The following is a 20,797-nucleotide window of genomic DNA, read 5'->3' as shown; positions in this document are numbered from 1 at the left end:
CAGTGAGGGGTCAGCAGTTCCTCAGTGACCAAGCTGCCCGGAAAGCAGAGCTGACTGACCCTGTTATGGTACAGGTGCTGCCATGTGCAGCAGCAACTCAGCTGTAGAGTAAGTGTACCAGTCTGCCGCTTGCTGCTACAGCCTGGAGTAACAGCAGGCAGTAATTACCATACTTAATCATAGCAGTAGTTTGAATACCAAGATGCTATCACTGATGCATGGAGCCATTTATACCTTGTAGAATTATTATGCTTTACTTGATGCTGAATGTACTGCATCCCACACAGACATTATTTAGAAGAGTGAGATCATTAATCATAATTTACTACACAAGAACTACAGCGCCATCCTAAATCCAGCTACTACTAGTAATTCCACAATTACAGGAATCAGTATTAAGCCATTTGCATTTATTAGAGCTGGTCCAAACTACTATCAGAAGTAAATAGTGCTTTAAACTGGGGAGAGGAAATCAGCACCAGAATACTGCACAATTATCTCTTCTATATAAGCCGCTCAAGCACTGCCATGGCTGGTTCCAGGTTGTGAGGCAGAAGACTCAGCACAAGAGAAAGAACCAAGTATTACAGGGTAGGACTCAGAGCCTAAACAAAGTTTAAACTGAAGCAGATCAGTTTACCTGATTCTGATACAGAGACCAAAACCAAGCACCATCTGTTCTCAATTATGCTTCCAATATTTCTAGTCTTGATTTGTGAATTCATGCTAATAAGGAACAGAATTCAGTATTCTTCTGAAGCACATTTGTCATACAACCAGGATGGCTATACCATGCATGCTCCTTCCAGTATAGTAAAGATTTATATCAACCTATTTTGAACCAACAGAGGTTGTTCCTAAAGCTCTACAATCAGTGAAGTAACACCTCTTAATACAACACCAAGCATCATGTTACATTATTAAGTAGATGTTATTTAGAAAGCATTCTTCTGCCACAAACCACCACCATTTCTCCTATAATTTTCTAGAATTACACTGCAGCCTTCATTAAAAAAAACAAACCCAGGAATCTTTCCTTCATACATTCTTCCAACTCACCTTGTGAGAAGTCAAAATGCTTTTTGATTGAGTAATAACTTCTGTGGTGACAGTGCACTGTTTAGCAGTTACGAAGGTTTTATTGCATGGTTAATAAATAGAATATAAATAAAAACAGAAAGAGCTTTTATTTGAGCAACTTCTCAACACTAGCAAGAAAAATGAGGAGAAAGAGCACAGAATTTATTTGTATTTACTACTACTAATGCTTTCCTTGAGTTTACTTTGGAGACAGAGTCCCTATTTCTTCTTGTCTTCAAACTCTAAAACATTTCTGACCAATCTGTTAGAATTTTAATACAGGTTAAGTCATAAGTATAAATTAGCTCTCGGTTTAAAAATATAATGTGAAGTGCTCCTCTTGGGATTTGTTCAGCTCATTGAATGATTTTATTCAAACATTTTGAAAAACAGTATATTGCTGAGCAGACACAATAGTCAGATAAATAATATTTCAAACATCAGTACAAACTTCATTTACAAAACCTTTTCAGGACTCTTCTGAAAAAGGATCTTCAGCTGTTAAAAATAAAATCTATTAATTACCCTGAAAACCAGACAAGTACTTCTCTTGAACAAAGTGGCCTGTATGCTTCTGCCCTCTGGGGATGAGAAAATGAGGGCATAAGACAAGGAGCCAGTGCCACACAAAAAAATATGTGCTGTGACATATTTGTATCCTAAAGTTTGTAAAAATATTTTCATGGTAAGATTTAGTTCCTTCGTTGCTTTCCCATTCACCTATAAGAGCACATACATTGGTAAGTAAGTGGCTATAGAGATGCATATAAAGAAGTCTTTTAAAGGACCTGTCATAAATTTCAACTCCATCTTTTCAGCTACAGGAACAAAGACATGGATCCACAGTTTCAACAAAATGCCCATGTGAAGATGTCACTTCCGGAAGCGTTTGAAGAGGGGGTGGATGTGTTTGTTTGAAGATGCCTTGCTCCGTGAGGAGTGGTATTCCATGTAAACTGTATCATCTGCTCCGGACATGGAGCTCATGGTGCCTGTACGACGGGACACCTGCAAGTACAAGGAGTGTAAGTACCTGCTTAGTGTGTGATCAGAGGTTTTAAAAGTATTTTCATTGCATATGACTTAAAGAATGACTTCAAAATCTGTAACAATAGATCTGTTGCCTTCTCCTTCAAATATGATGGAGAAAGACATGAATTACATGTCTAATTTCTTCCAAGTGCCCAAAAAGTGAATTATTCCAATAGCTAAAGGCTAATGCAGATTAGAAAAATAGATCTGTTCTCTAATGTTTCACAAAGATACCAGGTCATCAATGACAACATCACATTTAGAATTGGATGGAAGTGAAATGATCCAATTCTGTCCCACCTGTGGTCATCCTTTTCAAAGAATTCTTCATTACCTGAGCTGACTTTGAACCATATTCTCCAGCAACTACTTCCTCCTCAGCATCCAGGTCAGATGCTTGCAGGACTTTCTGGAGAAGCTGGTGCTGTTCTTCTTTGGTTGAAAATGAAAGTTCTTCCTCTTCCATGCCTGCCAGCTTTGTGATTACCTAAGAAACAGAGCACACTACAAGGTGAGGGCTCTTCCTCCTCACTGTTAGCTATTCAAAGCCAAGACAAGGATTTCTGATTCCATATCCTGTTGGAACTGCCTTCAACTTTTATTAATGGTTAGAACAACTTCACACTACAGATAGCACAGATACATATAAAATCTTGCTAAGTGATGTACATATACATATACACACATCTCTTGTTATATTCTAGCTGGAAATGCAAAAGCTGAACCTTTAGGGGGGGAAAAAATGAAAAAGAAGAAAGAAAAGCTCTGGGGAGAGGATGTCAGCTAAACACTGTTTATACCAGCTTGACCAAGAACCTGACCAAAGCACATATAACTTGGATATGCATTCAGCTTACTGCAAAGTTAGTGTCATGTTGAAGGCTCTAGATTGTCTAGTTTAAGAACCAGCATTTTATATTTAACAAAAATAATCCACTAGCTCTGCAGAGACTGAGAACTTTAGCAAGAAGCATTCAGGACAATGGGGAAAAAAATCCTAACAAACTGAGATGTACAGCTGTTGAGAGTGCAGTAACCTGCAACAGAGCATCAGCAGCAGAGCAAAAGGACTCTTCCAGCTTTTGAGTACATAGACACTGGGTAACTTCAGTTAGGTTTGTTCTCCTTGGAATTCTCAGTAACTCATCTGGTAACCGTGGGTACAGGGCACATGTGACCTACTGGCAATGCAGAACCATGGGCTCCACCAGCTGACAAACCTCCACTTCTGAAGAACTGAAAAGATCTCAAGCTTCTGTTATAAAGCTTTGCAACAGGCAGCTTACTTTAACTAGAGGTATTTTGAAAACTTCACAAGAATTTTCCCTGTAGTTAAATGCATTCTGTAAGTATATGTTTATACATAACAATCAGTTTTCCCACTGTTCCCAACTTGACAAGGTTTTGAGAAAGACATTCTAATTCAGCCATTGATTATATGTAGTGTTTCCCCTCCTCGTCTTTTCTGCTTACCTCTTGAGTCAATACAATTATAAACTAATTACCTCAGCAGTCTCAGCTGGAGCAGATCACAAAAACACTGTAAGTAAAGTTAAAGGTAAAACAAATCCATATTAGCGGCCAAGTACTGCTTTTAAAAAATGGGGTAGGGAAACACTGGAAAGAATAATCAGTGCTGTGAGCTGTTATTTGTGGCAATTTCTAGTTTGAAAAAAGGATGTTTTCCTGACAAAATGTCTGAGTCTGAAGAATCCATTCATGGAAGCAATCTGTCCTACATGGCTAAAGGAACACTATGGTCCTCCTTGTTTATTTAGGAGGATATGTGCTATGGTCATCTCAAAAATAAAGAAAAAGAAGTCACAAAAATCAGTTTTAAATTGCATTTGCCTGTTTCCTGCTCTGGTTGCAAAACAGTACTAGCATGACTCATAGAATGGAAAGAATTCCCACTGCATCATCTTTCAAGCTGTCCAACTGATGCCCTGTTTAAAGTTACCACCAATTCTTTAATATACAGAGTTCTTCTGCTACTGGTTTAAAATTCAGCTAACCAAAAAAACCAGCTAACGGTACACTCCAAGCAGTAAATTGTAGTAAGGCTGATATTTAAGAAGCAAAGACAAGATATGTGGACTTAGCAAAAACGTATTACTCCAGTTCTCTTTTTGGTGAAAGGCAGAGAATGGAGCTATTAAGAGATGGCAAGAAGAAAGTAAGTCCTAAACAAAAAGTGAAAACTGTTACCCCTTTGAACTAGTAGTGAATTTTTAGTTATTTAGCAACACAAATTCTGATGGAGAGGACTTTAGCATTGAAATAACTACCTAAAGAAGAGGTAGAGTCTCCATATTTGGAAGACTAAGAAGGCAGATGTGCTGTGAATGACATACACATAGTTCATCCTTGCTTGGCATGAAGGAACACAGATAGATGTTTTTTTTGGAAGTTTCTTTCAGCCCTATTCTTTGATGCCAGCTATGACTAAGTTTGGCAAACAGAAGAAAATAGATATTCTAATGTTTTGTTTCTAATCTGCAAATAAAGAACATTCCAGTACTGGTCAGCAAAATATTGCTCCAGATACTCAGCTGGCCACTTGCACTGCTTTTGTCCCACATTACACCAAAGCTCCTAGGACTAAGAGCTCCTTCCTTGCAAAATGAAATCCCTCTATTTTAACCTCTTTCTTAGTTCTAGAATCCAAGGCATTCAAATATAAGTAAAGGGACTGCTCTCCTCTTTCTGGCTACAGCCACATAGATGCATTTGCTGTAATTATTTGCAGCTTAGTACTGATCTACAACTTTTGTCAGAACATATTCACTACAAAGGGAAACAAAGTTCTCACCTATAAAGACTCTGACATGTCTGTTTCTAAAGAGCTCTTTAATGGACTGCTCTTTCCAGAGCAGTGATTTACTCCAGCCCAGCAGTTCAGGGGGATGTCCTGTACTGGTGCCTCACACAGACAAGCTCTTGAACAGCCTTATTTTTTATTCTCCTCAACAATGCTTCTCATTGGGAGGACTTCAAATCAGAGCAGTAAGCTCCAGTTTTGTAAAGGAATCATTTACCTAAACCCAAGAGCTGTCATGACACTCTGCTGCCTTTAGCAGCCCAACAGATGAGCATATGGGGCAGTCCATGCATTAAAAGAAAAATAAATGAGATACACCATGAAATCTATCATATAGAGGAGCTTTGGTAAAATGAGATGTTATGTTTGGAAGATGACAACATAGTGGAATATTGGTCTGAGACTGGAGCTCTTTGGCACTTATTTGTCACTTCTTAAGTTTTGCAAGTCTAAATTGCTGCTGCCCACTCTGACACACTAATGAGAACACCCAACACTGCTTTATGCAGACTCAGTGTAATAACAAATAATGGGAGGCCTGCACAGATGGACAACAGAACAGCACAAACATAAACCATGAAGGACCATGCACTGCACTCTGCAGGGTGCCTGGTTTGAAGTTAAAACACCTTTCCAGAAGCTGTACAAAGCTACCTGTACCTGCCCTCACAATAATACAGATGATAAAACAATACTGGAGCAGTTCCACTTGTGAGAAAAAACTTCATTAATGCATTCCACAACTGGAATTCTCAAGTACTGGATCAAATACTAACATTAAACAATATGAAAATTACATTCTTATGCCCCAAACATAATAAATAGAAGGGACAAGTTACCTTGAAGCTATAACCTTGATCTACAAGAAATCGTTGCCGTTTTGTTGAATATGCCATTTCCTGAGTGTCTTGGGATACAAGGGAATAAAAAAAGGCATTGTATTCCTCTGCAACCATGCCTAGGAGACAAAAGCACTCAGTGATTAGTTCCACTTGGAACACTGCAACAGAGAACAACAGTGGAATAAATACTGAAAACAGGTGTTTAAATTGTCCCCACAAAAACTATTGCACTGTTTAGCTGCACCCAGACCTTGCATAAACTGACACAGCACAGAAACCCCTACTTTGGTGCTCAGTAACTTGAGGATAGGTGAAAAGACAAAAACAGAAAAGGAAATGTAGACTAACACAACCACACAGGTACTCTAAGAAGATCCTGCTGCTTTATTCTGGTAGGCAAGGTGAAAGATGAAATTGTTTTTAAGTCTATTATGTCAAGAAGTGAAAAGCCAAGAGCAAGGTTGCTGTGCATGTCAAAAAAGCACAACAGAAAAAGGAAAAGTTTTACCCACGTAAACTAGAATTTGCAATGGTTTTGAATTAAAGTGAGACAAAGATACTTAGCTAAGAATTCATAGGACTATCTGAAGACCAGCATATACCAGGCTGTGTATAAATGATCTTTTTACACTTACAGTCCTTAAGGTCTATTACCCTGGTAACAGGGTTCTCTTTTAAAATCCAGGGTTTCACCAAGACTTTGTCAATTCACTAGCATGGGTTTTGTTTGCATTTTCAAACAAAGCCTCACCTGTAACAAGCACAAACTGCACATAAAGTGTGTGCAGAGCTTAAGTGTGAGTAGAAAGTATTTTAAGAATAATTTTTCTAAACAAAAAAAATTCCTTTGGCCATGTTTTACAAAAACATAGTCAAAAACCAAATCCAATTTTTAAAAGCAAGTAGTCCGCAGTATCAAAAAGCAATTTCCACAGGCTTGCTTGTTAGAGTAATACTATGATTCTTTACAAACAATTTCATGTTGAAGGAAGTATCAAGGAATGAAAAAGTGAGAGAACTGCCAAAGAACAAAAAGTCAGTTTTCTTTCAGCTTTTTTTGTCCTTTGGAAGTTTTCTCATCACTAAATTTACTGACCCAGAAGATGCTTCATTTTCATTCACTGGTATACAGGTATATTCTCTTTGACTAAAACATAATCCAAGGACAGTATAAAGATACTTCATGAGCACCCAGTTTCTCCTGCTCTAGGATACGATGATCCAAGGCCCAGAGCCCAGCCACCACCTCCTTTACCTTTTTTGGCTCTCAGCACCCGTCCCAGTCTTTGAGCCTCCTGCCTTCGCGACCCACCATGGGATGAAATCTGAATGAGAACATTGGCTTCGGGCAGATCGAAGGATGTGTCCCCTACCTGCAACAGAGCAGCACCCTCTGAGCAGTCTTTTATTTCCACATTTCCCCAGCCAACACTAAATACAAAGCACAGCTTTCTTTGTGGGCTGTGATACAAAGATGTCAAATGCACACCATGCATGTGCAGCTGACTCTTAAAGTTCATTCTGAAGATAGGCACAAGGACACAGTGAATGTACTCACTCACCTTGGAAATGAAAATAGTGTTGATTTTTGGATTGTGCTTGAAGTTTTGTAGAATTTGCATTCTTTCCCCTTGTGCAGTAGGACCATAGATATAGGGTCTGAAAAGAACACAACAAAATTCAAGATTTCTCACTCATTTCTTATGAGGTACCATGGCAGGGAGTGCAGTACACATTTAAGCAGATATGAAAACAAACCAGATTCTAGTACAGATTTCAGTTTACTTTTAGCTTGTTTGACTCCTCATGGCAGCTTCCCAGGGGTTTGTGGAACCCTCTGCAGCAACCCAGTCAGGCAGAAAGAAATTCTGACAGTCACAAATGTTTTGCAATTACGTGCACCAATGAAGCTGTGTATCAACAGACTGAATACGTTTGCTAAGCTTACATGAAAGACTGAAGGCAGCTGCTAAAATAAGGAGATTTTTTCTCCTCAAATGTACTGAGTTAGCACACTGACAGCTGCAGCCTTTGCTCCCTATTTAAACACTTGAAAATCCAGGCTTCTCTATCAAGGATAGGCTGGATGTCACAACCAGGCTGCTGGGTGTTGTTCTGGGAAAATTATTTTTGCTTTTAAAGCTAACCTCTTGCCCCTTCTAATACCTTCTGGGCCTACTAAAATGAGAAAAAGGCCCCAAACATTCCATGAGCAGCTCACAGTGGCATTTCACCTACCATTTCTAATGTTTGACAATGAATCACATGGAACATTTAATGTCTCAATCCCAAAGGCTCACACAAACTCTCAGTCACCCACAGACTTCATGAATAACTTGGATGGCTAGAAATTTTCCAGGGTCTGTCTGTTTTATTCCTGCCTAAGCAGAGTTAAAAACCCAAAAAGCTAGAAAGAGCAAAGCCCACACAAAACCAGTTAGATGCATGCAGGATAGCACAGCCACTGCTTTGTCATCTGTTGCACTAATTTTCCAAATGCTGGTTTACCAAGCATCTCCAAACAGTACGAGTGAAGTTTTCCAGTTATTGTTTTGTTCACATTTCCATAAATTATTTCTAACACAAGGAACCAAGCTCAATTTTTTCATTTAGTATTGCACATACATGAATGGTAGCTGAATATAAACATGGCTGTGCACAGGACTAAGGTTTTCTATTCTTATCAACTAATTCCTGCGCACTGGCTCCTCTTGCTTTCTCTACTACCAACTTTATTCTAGGGTTTTTTACCAAACAATCCTAGTCATCTCTGATTCTCCTCTTTAGTGTATTTAAGCAGGCTTTCAGAAAAAAAGCTAAAAAATGAAAGTGGCAAATGAGTCAACTCTGAAGAAGTACCATCATTATTCAATTAGTAGCATTCAGTAATATTTTAACTGTTATTTTAAATTTCATTTAGTATTTAAATTGTGAAGTTAAACGGCAGATTTAAACTGAAACTAAAGCACTTTTGAGCCTTCTTTTTCTTAAGACCACCAAGAAAGCATTCAAACACATTTTGTACTAAGAACAGAATAATCCTCGACTCCTGGCTATCAATCCTTCATTTTAACTTGCCCTGATCCTACTTGACAGTAATTCATTGACACTCCTGAGTACTTTTCTGAATCTAGAACATTGAGTGCTAAATGGATTCTTTTTTTAATGACTCATTTTCCTTACTGCAAAAAGACACTTGAGGGATTTGCAAAGATAGATTCCTCTCCCATTAACTGGCATAACTGACAAAACGACAGAGGCACAGTCCTTCAGAAACAGAGGTTTAAACATATTCCTAACACCAGTAAAACCAGTCAGCACATGAGCTGTGCTATACTGGATGACAGACTCATGACAGAGGGAAAGCTGGCTAAGCAAATTTGAATTCTATGGCCCCAAAAACTGCTATCAAAATAATTCCTGTCATGTGCACGGTCTTTCCCTGACAGTTCCCCACTACCAAGGGCAAGGGGGTTAAGGGAGGAGCCAGCAGAGGCAGCCGGACCGTGGCCACCTCTCCCCCCATCTGGGAGCCCATTCACCCCGCATGCTTCCGTCAGGCCATGAGAAGGGCAGTGGGAGCTGTGCTCCTCATGGGCACACAGCCACAGCACTCCTGCTGTACCCACTGGGCTGCTCTCTCCTCCACATACGGAATTCCTGTCCTGCACAAACTAACAGTTCTCTTTGGTTTAGCCTGCTGACAGCAAACTGATACAAAACTCTCTAGTTTTGTAAAACAAAGGCTCCCTCACCTTTGTCCAGCACTGCAAGCCTCCTCTCTTTCTAATAGTGACAGCTGGATAACCTGGAGCTCCATAAATGATGTGAGAAACACAGAACACACACCAAAACATAAAAAGGGGCCCCCTACTATTTCTTCAGCTGGTTTTCCTGCCGCATTTCCACAGCATCTACACCACTTACAACTGCTGTGCTCCACAGCATCCCCCCCTCCCAGCATCACCTGTGCTAAAGACTTTGTCTGTGGTGCACTGAACAGTGCTAGGACATTCCAGAGGCATCATTACAGCTAATCTCGGTCCAGACAGATTAAAAAAATGACGAAAGAGACCGCAGATGTTGGAATTCATCCACCACCATTAGCTCTGCTTGCTATTTAATGTCACAGCATGCCAGCACAACACAGCCCTTAAACTGCAGTCAGACCTGATCATGAATTTTGGAAAGTGCAAGGCTTGTTTGTGGTTTTGCTAAGGAGTACTGATGAAATTCCTAGACATGACATCATACACCATCAAAATGCCCCACAGCTTCCAGCAAGCAAGGCATTATTTGGGCTTGTCAAAGAAAGGATGAGGACAGCTTATATGGTTATGTTTCCCAATAATCACTCTATGCCTGACCCTGACAAACTCTCCCTGATCATCCCTCCCCAAATGCTACCAACAGACTGATGCTGACCCCTCATTAAAATCTGTTTGCACAGCCTCCTGTAACTGCACTCATGTTACAGTCATTTAAGGTAACCGAGGAGCTCTAGGGAGAAACATCCTCTAGTTTATTAAACAATTACTGCAGTTCTAGGTAGTGCACTAACACAGCACAGATCCCAAAAAAAGCTTAGTTGTTTTTTTTTTTTTTGTCAAGGGTAAGACCTTCTGAGAATCTGAAGAGGGAGGCCCTGGGTCTCAGAACATCTTGAAAGATCCAGAGTGTAGATATTTGAAAACCTTTGTCTCTGAGAGACAGGGGAAGCTACCATCCATTAAAGAAATACTTCTAGTGATATTTCTAAAAGCCCTCATTTTTCCACTGGCTTTTACTAATACAAATAAAATAACTTAAAATAACATAACATAAAATACTAAATCTTCCAAAGAAATCTTGGATGTAAACTTTTCTGAAACAAATGCTAAACAGAGACTCTTTTCAAACACTGAAATCATGTTACAGGGCCAATACAGTTCATCCCAAAATAGCCTCTTGAGTTTTTTATGCAGGTGGACTGGAGTTACAGCATTACAAAAAATATCAAAGACTACTGAAAGCTGTGAGATTGCAAGGAAGTTGTCATGGAAGGAGGATGCCATCATTGGTAGCGAACACTTACTTCCCAAGTCTGACTGCATATTCCTTCAGTGCAAACACATTGTCAGCAAAGACGATGATTTTGTCATTCCGTCGCTCATGAAACTTAATCAGGAACTGACAGGCTCTGAATTTATTTGGGTTCATGGTGTAGAGCAGTATCCTTTTCTTTGTTTTGATAGCTACATATTCTCTGTAAAATTCAGGAGACATTGGGCACCAGACCTACAATTAGAAAACATACACACAGAAAGTAATGCTCCATTATTTACTTATTTAATCCCAGTGGGAATAGAAAAGATATTGGGGGATGATAATGCATTAGGACTTTCTGTATAGTGCAGGCCACAGATTTTAACAAATTTCTGTAGCAAAATGAAAGCTGCCAGTCAGTGAAGTCTCCTGCACTGCTAAAATCTGTTTAACCTCATCAACATTTCAGTGTTATGCTCTGGCATTGAGATCCATGACAGAAATAGACAAGGGGACTGGAGCAAGACTGAAAGATAGTTCCTTTATGTTCACACTTAAATAATGTACTGAATGCTACTACTTTTTACAAAGCAGTAATTAAGGGAATGAACTGTCTGTGTAGTCTCCCTTTCAGAGCAGTCAAAGCGTTTTCCAATAAAGACTAATTTTCATCCATATTCTGAAAGCTGAGACACATTTTGTCTTCATTACCGAACAAATTCACCCATCTTTCTTCATATACCCACATAGGAGTGACCTTTATTTTAACAGCTACTGAGTCTGGAATATCCAAAACACTAGAATTGATTAGAAGTTTTCAACAGACATCCCTAAGCAGTTCTTTCATTATGTAAATAACTACCATAGTACTTCAGTAAGTCTGGGCTTATTTTTTCTCCTGTAGCATGAAAAAAGAAGTCATTATGAAGTTTAAGCCAATGAAATGACACTGTTGATAATGTATGACACTATCCACAGGGCATATAATTTAGGAAACACTCACTCTGCTGTACACGTGTTAATCCCTCATGCCCATTACACAATAGAAATTAACAAAATACTGCAGAGAAAAGCCTCTTTCATAACCACCATTCAGCTAAGGAAGTTAACAACAATTTACAGGAGTTTATTTAAACAACATGAATTGTTCTGTACTGATAAGAACTAATTTTTGGTTTCAAAATATTTTTTCCAGTGAGTTAAATGCCAGATGATGCTTTTATTATCCTTTGACTACATTAAAAATAAATCCATGCACTGAATAGGCTCTGTTGTTATTGTGTGCTGTCTACATGAAAGACTTAAAACTCTTGAATCAGAAGACAATCACATCAAAGCAACAGTGAGATATGAATACTGAATATTTGACTACAGTAAAAAATTTAATCTATTGCTCAGTGCCTCTCTGAATACATAGCAAGCCCATGTATTTTGTATTTGCACTCTCTTCTGGATTAGGAAATGGGTAAGATCTACTTCTCACCCCAATGATATTTTAATTTTTACATTTTGCAAGACATGCACTCCAATCCAAAGACTTGGTATGGCTGTTCAGAAAGGGATTATTTGTAAATTACAAAACACTGAAAGAACAAGTGAAGAACAGGCTTGTTGTCTGTTTTTAAACTTTGTGTAACTTTTTTAACTGTGATGCTCACTCCCTTTTAGAGCAGCACCTGCAACAACCATGACCTGCCCTATGAGACATCAGCACTGCTCTCTCTGGCCACGTGGAAAGAACTGCTCTTAAAGAGTGAGCCAGACACCTCTCCTGGCTGTGGGGAATAAGCCAAGTGATGCTACTCCTCAACATGTGCCAAGAAAATCCAAACAAATCTGCAAAGCAGTTGTGCACGTAATGGACTCATCATTTATCAGTCATCAATACTGGGCTTTTTTATTCTTTGCTTTTGGTAGAGCCATCAAATGTTAGTTCAAAACACTGGCCTAAGGAATATAAACTTGCAGAATTTTCCCATCATTCAGTACAAAAGGTAGCCCATGCTTCATTTTTCAATGACTAAAGGGCAGTTCAGGGACTGAGAATTATACTTGCATGGCAGAACTAACCAAAGTGTCTAAGTGCAAACCTGAATTTGAGGATTGGTTACTCTCCCTTCAACAGTTATTTTCTAGGTGCCTTTCACTTGCATTCTATGAGTTCAAAACAGTGGGGTTTTTCCTTTCTACAACCTCCAGTTTGCACAGTGGTCAAAAGGAGAACAGCTGACCTGCATCTGCATCTTTTACTCCAGTACCAGAGCTAGGGAAAATTGCATGGAATTACCAAGACAGGCTTAAAATAAACCACCATATAAATAAACACCATAAACATCACAACAACAAAGACAAAAAAAAAACCCCAAGCCAGCAGACAAAGACAGAAAAACCCCACAAACAATGGAGAAGAAAAACCCCAAACAGAAAAGAAACTTTTGTAAAACTCTACCGTAACACACTGCAGCTGCTAAAACTACTTCCATTCAAGAGACCAGACAAGTTCATGAAAAAGCAATCCACTAATGCTTACACAGAAACCTTGTAAATAACAGAGAGCCTGGAGAAATTTATACTCTTCCCTAGGTATCTTCCATGTGAATTACCAGAGACAATACATTGAGTTAGACTTTCCATCTGACCCAGAAAGATTACTTTAACATTCGAATGTGCCTGTGTGAAACATTTTCACTTCTTTTGAGACCAGATTTACCTCTCACCCCTATGCTGGAAAGAACAGAAGTCACACCATTAAACTGGAAAGAATGGTGAGATCCAGTCCTATGTTTTCAGGTTTCATCCTCATATGTTCAGGCTTGAGGTGTTTTCTTACACTTTTTAAAATTTCTGCTATCATTCTTTGTTTTAAGAGCTGCAAGAATTTTTCTCAAAGTTATAAGCATACTAAATAAACACTAATAGTACCAAAAAGCAGAGCATCACCTCAGCACACTGGACTTTAGCAATGTAGCCACTGTTCTGCAGCTCCATCCAGTTGGCTTCATAGAGCTTTGGTCCAATCAGGAAGTTCAGGTCAACAATTTTATCATCTTCTCTGACCAGGGTAGCAGTCAGCCCCAGCTTACAGTGAGCTTGTACAATAGTGAGCACACGTCTGAACATTTTTGCTAAGAAATCCAAGACAAATTTTTTGTTAGCTTTCCTGAATGGTTTTAGAAGATACATACTGCAACTTTAAAAGACATTTTCATCAACTCCTGAACATCAGGCAAGCACAGAATTTGGAAATTGTACCCCATTCCACATACACTCCTAACAAATCTGTGTTACAAAACTTCACCGTGATTACAGCTTTAGTTTGCATCGTCAAATGTACTCTGAAAATCTCAGTAAACCTTCTGGCATCTTTATTATTTCCCATTCCCCAAGAGAAAATTAATATATTCAGAGATTACATGGCTTGGTTTAGGTCTGTATTACTTCCTGGAAAGAACTATGACACAAGGACTCTTGGCTGACTGCCACATTCAGGACTGGCAGGATATGGCAGAATTACTCATCTTTAGTATTGCTAGAGATCACAGAGTTGCTATACCTTCATTTCTATAAAACCAAGTAAGAACAGAAGTGACAGAACAGTGCCAGCACTGTGCTACTTTGACAAAATGGCAATTAATCATCAAGGTCTATTTCTGAAATCCATTACTTCTGTAGACACCAAATTATATTCAAATGAGAATAAGGCAGAACAGCTAACAGAATCCTGGGTGGTATTTTTATCCAGGATCATTCCACAGACACTTTAATACTACATTATTACTTTCCAGTAGTATAGATATCAATTACGTTGCAATTTCAAAGACAACAGCTATTTCTGGATGGCAATCATTACGGTCACTCATAAATATTAAAAGCTGGCCTGCAGTGCCACTGCATGAAAGAGAAGAAGGCAGATGAATTCCTCTCCTGTTCAAATATGTCTGCAGCAAAATTATGCAAATGTAATTCAGGTATTTTAAGAGCACTTTATCAACCCACACAGAGGAAGTTGTACTTTACACTGCCATTACAGAAAACACAGTGTCTAATTTGAAGGATTTCAGAAAACTAGTGGTCTGCTAAACTATGCAGTATTGAGGGAAAAAAAAGAAGTAGAACAAGGCAGTTTACTTGTCTCAAAACCCTGAACCATGGGTTTACTTACTCCACTAATCATGAGAAGAACAGCAAAAAACCACCACTTCTAAAAGAACAGAGAGACATCAACAATGTGTGCAATGTAGAAGGTTTGCACGCCCTTTCCTTACCAGGAATGGTATGGACTTCATCCAGTATCATAAGGCCCCACTCTTGACTTTTAAGCCACTCCATTACTCTTTCTGCTTCCCAGGACCTTTTGGTCGTGTGCCCCAACATGGAATACGTGCTGATGGCAACAGAACAGCCAATGGGCTTGTCTTTGGCATCAGACGTGAAGCGACAGATCTGGCTGTCGTCGATGGTGGACCACATCTTGAACTGGGCCTTCCACTGCTCCACAGACACCGCAGAGTTCCCCAGCACCAGGCACCGCTTGCGCACAGTGCACGCAGCCGTCACTCCCACCAGAGACTTGCCAGCACCTGCAGGGCAGGAGGAGTGACACTCATTAGCCATCTCTCAGACACCACTGGAGTAGGAGGAAAACAAAACAAAAAAACAAAGGAGAATTGTGAGAGAATATGAAATCATGTAAGGGCAAATTCTTCGCTGTTTCTTTGCTACAATAGTCTTAAAGAGATCAAGTATTTGCTTCTTAAAAAACAGCTGGATTGTCTACTAAACACAACTGTATTTCCTCAAGAAAATAACTGTAAACAATGGCTTTGACAATTAGAAGCAACCATTTTAATGCTTTTTAATTTCAAAAGAATGTTAAATTACAGTTGGCTACAGAAAGCTTTCCTAAGGGCAATCTATTCCTCTGTCCCTGCCAGTTATGCACATTCCCCTACAAAGCAAGTCTGTAAATCTTCCCATCCTTCACACGCCAGCACCCCTTACGCACTCTCAGGCCCTCGCCATATCCCATGTGCTTTCTCCTCCCCCAGTACTGAGGGCACTGGCACACAATCTCCTGTTTGCTCGTTTTTTCCCCGTTTTCTGTAGATTGTCTCAGTCTGCATGTTTCTCATTTCTTCCTCAAATTCCCCTTCCCGGCACTTGTGCACACAAGCTCTTTTCTTCCTTGGACACCCCTTTATGCCACCTTTGTATTGCCAGCTCCCTGCAATCTCCCTATTCCCAACCAAGGAACAAATTCCACTGCCAACAGCTTTACATTTCACGGGAAGATGAGCAGAGGTGGCAGAGGGCACAGTGGAAGCACGACTGGCAATGTGAAGGTACCACAGCTGCTCCCCAGCCCCTGCTGGGACACCGACAGCTCTGCAACCCAGCTCTCCCTCAGCACAGCCTCACCACCTGCTCACTAAAACCCACCAGGACTCTGCACACTGCCACCAAAACAGTCCCTGCTGCTGTGTGAAATCCAGGCAGCTGTCATCTTTGGAATTCACTTTACTACAAGCAAATAAAGAACAAGTTGTCTAAGCACCAACACAAAACTTACCACATGGCAAGACAATAACACCAGACCTGGCTCGTCCATTCCCAAACATCTTCCTTAGGCTTTTCTCTTGATAGGGCCTGAGGACAGCAGTAGGTTTCAGATCTATATTAATATCAGGATTCACAGAATCATTTCTGAAATCATATTCTGCCAGCAAGGGGTACTCCAAATGGATACAACGCTTCTGAAGTTCTTCAATCATCTCCTGAAGAGGAAACAAAGCTTCAGTTAATAAATTCTCCACATCTGAATTAAGTTCTTTTTCCCTAAAAACAACTACGTTATATAGTACCAAGTGAAATTGCATTATTTTTTATGCTTATGAAGTCTGCAAGAGCTAAGGTTTACTCTGGAAACTTTACCTGTGATCAGCCCACCCCCTAAACATTTTAAACAACAGTTAATATTAGAGAGGGCTCTTCAGGGAGATGGAAGAACACGACACATTCAGCTCAGATTATTCCTTACCTGGCAATGACTAAGCTACAGCGTGAAGTCCTGCAACGAAGAGCTCAGTAACAGACACAAAAGGTTCTCTATATTACACAAAGCTGCACATCTGTTACCTTAAAAACATCCATACCCTGTATGGAAGTTATTCCAAGACAATGACCGGCTGAATCAATCACCAAGAGGTTGTTGGTCTGCACTGGCTTTTTTTCAAATAAACAAAACAGCTACTAAGTTGTCCTTTTTTAAATTCCTTTTTCCCCTCCTAAGGCATCATTAGAATCACTTAGTCCAAAAACAACTTGAGAAATTCTATAGAAGCTCTCTGAAGGTCAAGCAAGGACTGTGCTACAACCTCCAGCTCCCTTTCTCAAGTGATGAACTTGGAACCACCAAGAAAGAGTTCTTTCTGCAACCACAAATTACAAAACAAAAGCAAGAGGGGAAAAAAAAGCTCTCTGAAAGCAGCACTCCACTGAATTCTCAGTTGTCTTGCACTAACTAATAGTCAGCCACATGTGATGGGAACCTCCCTGAGTCCCTGGAGCCTCTCTGGCCTGTGAGCACCATGCTTTGCAGGCTGGGAAGGAACAATGCCCAGCCTACCACCCTGTAAGATTCTAAATTTTGGAAGGTAAAAGGAAATAAATGTTAATGACTTCCAAGGATCTCCCCTACCAAACTAAGAGCCACAGTACTTCCTAGTAAGTTCTCATGCTTATGTCCTTCTGTGCAATATTCATACCTGCTTGACTTCAAAGGACACCGTCTGCGTTTCCTCCTCTTCCTCCTCATCTTTGTCCATCTGTTCATAAAACTCAAATAAGTCAGCTGGGACGTCTGGCTTATTCTGAGCATCTGTTCCCTGTGAAGTTGATGGACCAAGGCCACCTTCACTGGATTTGGAAATCTGAAATAGAGGAACATGAATTTTCATGAAAGGTTTCATTAGAGACACACTTGGGCTCCCCTCTTCCCCCCAGATTTGAGCACATTAAAGTTTGTTGCTGGCAGAATGAAGGTGATACAAAAAGCAAACAATAACCAGTCCAAACTACTCAAGAGTCACTGCGGTTACCTCCAGTCACTGCAGTAATTTCAGAATATGGCTGGACATACCGCTGATTTACTTGTGAATGTCTCTGTAATGAGCTCTGTCTCTTCACCCTCAGCATTTCTCAGGCGGCATTCTTTAATCACATGGTCTTGCAGAAGCTGCTGAATGACATCAGGGTGGGTACTTTCCACAAAATACCTAAAATTAAAGAATAAAAGAAAGCATTTTTATGAACTCATCAACTGAATAACTCACAGGAATAGTGCCATAGATGATTCAATGCACAGCTGTCCCAGATCACTCTCAAGCATCCAATCTTGGGGTGCTAATTTAAAAATAAAGACATTATGGCAACCTAAACTTTTAAAAGATGCCTCATACCAAAAGCATCATGTACTGTGCAGTTATCCATCCATCTTGCTCAAATACTCTCTAACAAAACTCCAGCAAAACTGCCTACACGGATCTCTCACATACAGGTCTTAGTTGTGACATGCAAGTGAAGTAAATTGTTTTGAGGCTGAACTGAGGCGAGTTTGTGAAAATGTTGCATCTGGTGTTTTCAAGTCCTGTCCACAGCACCAAAAAAGCCCAAAAGACAAAACCCCAAACTTCCAAAACACAAACCACCTAAAAACTTAAAACTAGTGCATCCTGGGGATTCCTCAATGATGATGCTGGTCGGAGATCATAGTTAAAATATGAGGCTTCATATTTTACTTCTCCAGGCCCCTTCCAGCATTATCCTCTAGCTTTAAAACAAATCAGATTCAGTCCAGACACAAGCACCCACCTCTTGTCACTGGATTTGCTTATCTTTCCTGAATAACAGAACACATGTCAGAATACACAAGACTGCAGGACAGCTGTGGAAAGCTTCTCTAAAAGGAAGGAAAGAAGGATGGAAGGATGGAAGGATGGAAGGAAGGAAGGAAGGAAACAATGATTTGAAAACCTCAAGGACATATTGCAAATCCAAGCAATAAAGAAACAAGCTACAATATCAAATTTGCGAACTACTTTTAAGAATGTGATGACAACCAGCGCTAGCTCAGGACAGCCAAACACAATTCACCAGCTAATGTATTAAATACTTCCAAAAGCTGTAAAAGTGATACCTGGGAGCTGTTACACTCAGCTGGCAGCTGTGAGACTCCAGAGCTCCTGAGAGCACTCACTCAAGCACAAGTGTGCACTTGGAGGGCTTCCTGCCACAAGAGCTAAGGAAGAAGCCACCTACCTGTTATGTTTCAGAACCAGCTTCACCTTCCCGTAGCTGACGGTGCACAGCTACAAACAAAGAGAGCAATCATTAGGAACATGCAAAAGAGAGATTCCATATTTAGGACCAAACACTGCAATGGCTTTAGGTCTTTATGAGGAAACACCATGCCATAAAACATTTACTTGCAATGCTGGTATGCTCATGGAACAAACCTGAAAAGGCATTTTCAAAAGACACTCACATCATCTCATGCAGGAGATCAGGCACAGATATTCACTTTTTATACCTCATTTCAATCTACTTCCAGGACTGTGAGAGCATACTTGCAGGATAAGGCAGGCTGTCTTATAGTGCCCCACTATTACAGACTGTTTCCCACATTCTCAGTTATCCTTCAGGGCAAATCTGAGGAAACTTTCCCCATGTACAAGTCATACTGGCTGAAAGTATCTGCACAGACACTTTAATGGACTTTTTAAAATAAATCCTACACAGGATACATTATGAAAACAATGCAGCAATATGCCATGCAAAAAGACAGGAAAAAAAAATGTTCTCTTGAAACAGTAACAGAAGAATAAGGCAGTTAAAAATGATGAATGATTAAAAAATAATAAATCAATTAGGCAGGGGCAGCAGGAAAGGAATTAATTAGTAGCAACAGATGTATTTCCAATGCCATAAAATAGCCTTACCTTAATAAACTGAATTATTCCATCTGGGACACCAGTCTTGCTGAGTTTCTGCAAATACTCAGTGATGTCACTTGTCTGCAAGCCCACACTCACGGCAGCGTACAGGGAGTACGCAGTCAGCTTGTACTCGTGGATGTGGGTGGGTCTGCACACAGGCTCAGCAATGGCAACTAGAAAGTCCTGTGCGTATTTGTAAACTGGAGAAAAGGCTTCCAGAAATATATGGCCATCAGGAGCCTGCAGAAATAAAAAGAAATGCTGAAAGCACAACAGTGTTAGTTGAACTGAATCTTATAATGAAGTTACAAGAAAAAGAATAAACATGTAACTTTTGTCTTCTGAAATGGTCCAGGCATGTCCCAGGCATTGTCTGTATCCCTTCCACGGCACTATGAATAAATCACACCCAGATCGATAAAGGCTTTTCCAGACTAACACGCTGAGGGTATTTCTTCTTTTTTAATGCTAAACAAATTGCTTGTGTAGAGGTAAGCTTCCAGCCCCATTTGCCTGAACAACAAAACTCCTTGCTCATTTTATGCTGAATGAATGAATGAATGAATGAATGATAGCACTTAGGTGTCAGCACTAGGTGCCTGTACAGCACTCAGTGACAGGCACCCTGCAGACGCTGGCTGGGCAACCATCTCTTCCCTTGATGCTGCACCACTCGCCAGACCTTGGGAAAGTTTACTGACGTCCCTTTCAAAGGACAGAGAAAACAAACGGCTCCAGTTACAGAAGATGAGACCAGCCTGTCTTAAAGCGGTTTCACTCCAACATACAAACCCCGCTGCTGTGTCACTGCGGTGACAGATCCCTCTCGTGTCATCAGCTAACGCGCTGTTCTACAGCCCTCCCTGAGACGTGTGGCTGAGATGCTCCTGTGCCCTGCCCGGTCCGCAGCGCACCCGCGACAGCGGGGGCCCCGCGGGGAGGCTGTTGGGGCTGGAGCAATTCCCTGGGCATTCCCGATCCTCCCGTCTCGGCAGCACAGGCGC

At 40.3% G+C, this 20,797-nt stretch overlaps 1 protein-coding gene across 1 annotated transcript in view; it reads right to left on the bottom strand.

The window, feature by feature from the left end:
- Window positions 1–389: 389 nt before the first annotated feature.
- The window catches only part of ERCC3 (ERCC excision repair 3, TFIIH core complex helicase subunit), a 24,592-nt gene continuing 4,184 nt past the window's right edge, over window positions 390–20,797 (bottom strand). The window contains exons 2-14 of the mRNA XM_017727287.1: window positions 19,797–20,086; window positions 19,117–19,166; window positions 17,939–18,074; window positions 17,565–17,729; window positions 16,370–16,574; window positions 15,066–15,380; window positions 13,741–13,925; window positions 10,850–11,052; window positions 7,338–7,434; window positions 7,031–7,148; window positions 5,773–5,891; window positions 2,447–2,599; window positions 390–2,088 (exon numbers count right to left, since the gene is read on the bottom strand). Coding sequence (XP_017582776.1) covers window positions 1,954–2,088; window positions 2,447–2,599; window positions 5,773–5,891; window positions 7,031–7,148; window positions 7,338–7,434; window positions 10,850–11,052; window positions 13,741–13,925; window positions 15,066–15,380; window positions 16,370–16,574; window positions 17,565–17,729; window positions 17,939–18,074; window positions 19,117–19,166; window positions 19,797–20,086 — 2,171 coding nt within the window. The 3' untranslated portion in view covers window positions 390–1,953. The remainder of the gene's footprint in view (window positions 2,089–2,446; window positions 2,600–5,772; window positions 5,892–7,030; window positions 7,149–7,337; window positions 7,435–10,849; window positions 11,053–13,740; window positions 13,926–15,065; window positions 15,381–16,369; window positions 16,575–17,564; window positions 17,730–17,938; window positions 18,075–19,116; window positions 19,167–19,796; window positions 20,087–20,797) is intronic.

This window comes from Corvus brachyrhynchos, unplaced genomic scaffold (assembly GCF_000691975.1).
Source record: "Corvus brachyrhynchos isolate BGI_N302 unplaced genomic scaffold, ASM69197v1 scaffold452, whole genome shotgun sequence".
In the NCBI taxonomy this organism is placed as follows: Eukaryota; Metazoa; Chordata; class Aves; order Passeriformes; family Corvidae; genus Corvus; species Corvus brachyrhynchos.
This window is presented reverse-complemented; position numbering and strand designations above follow the sequence as displayed.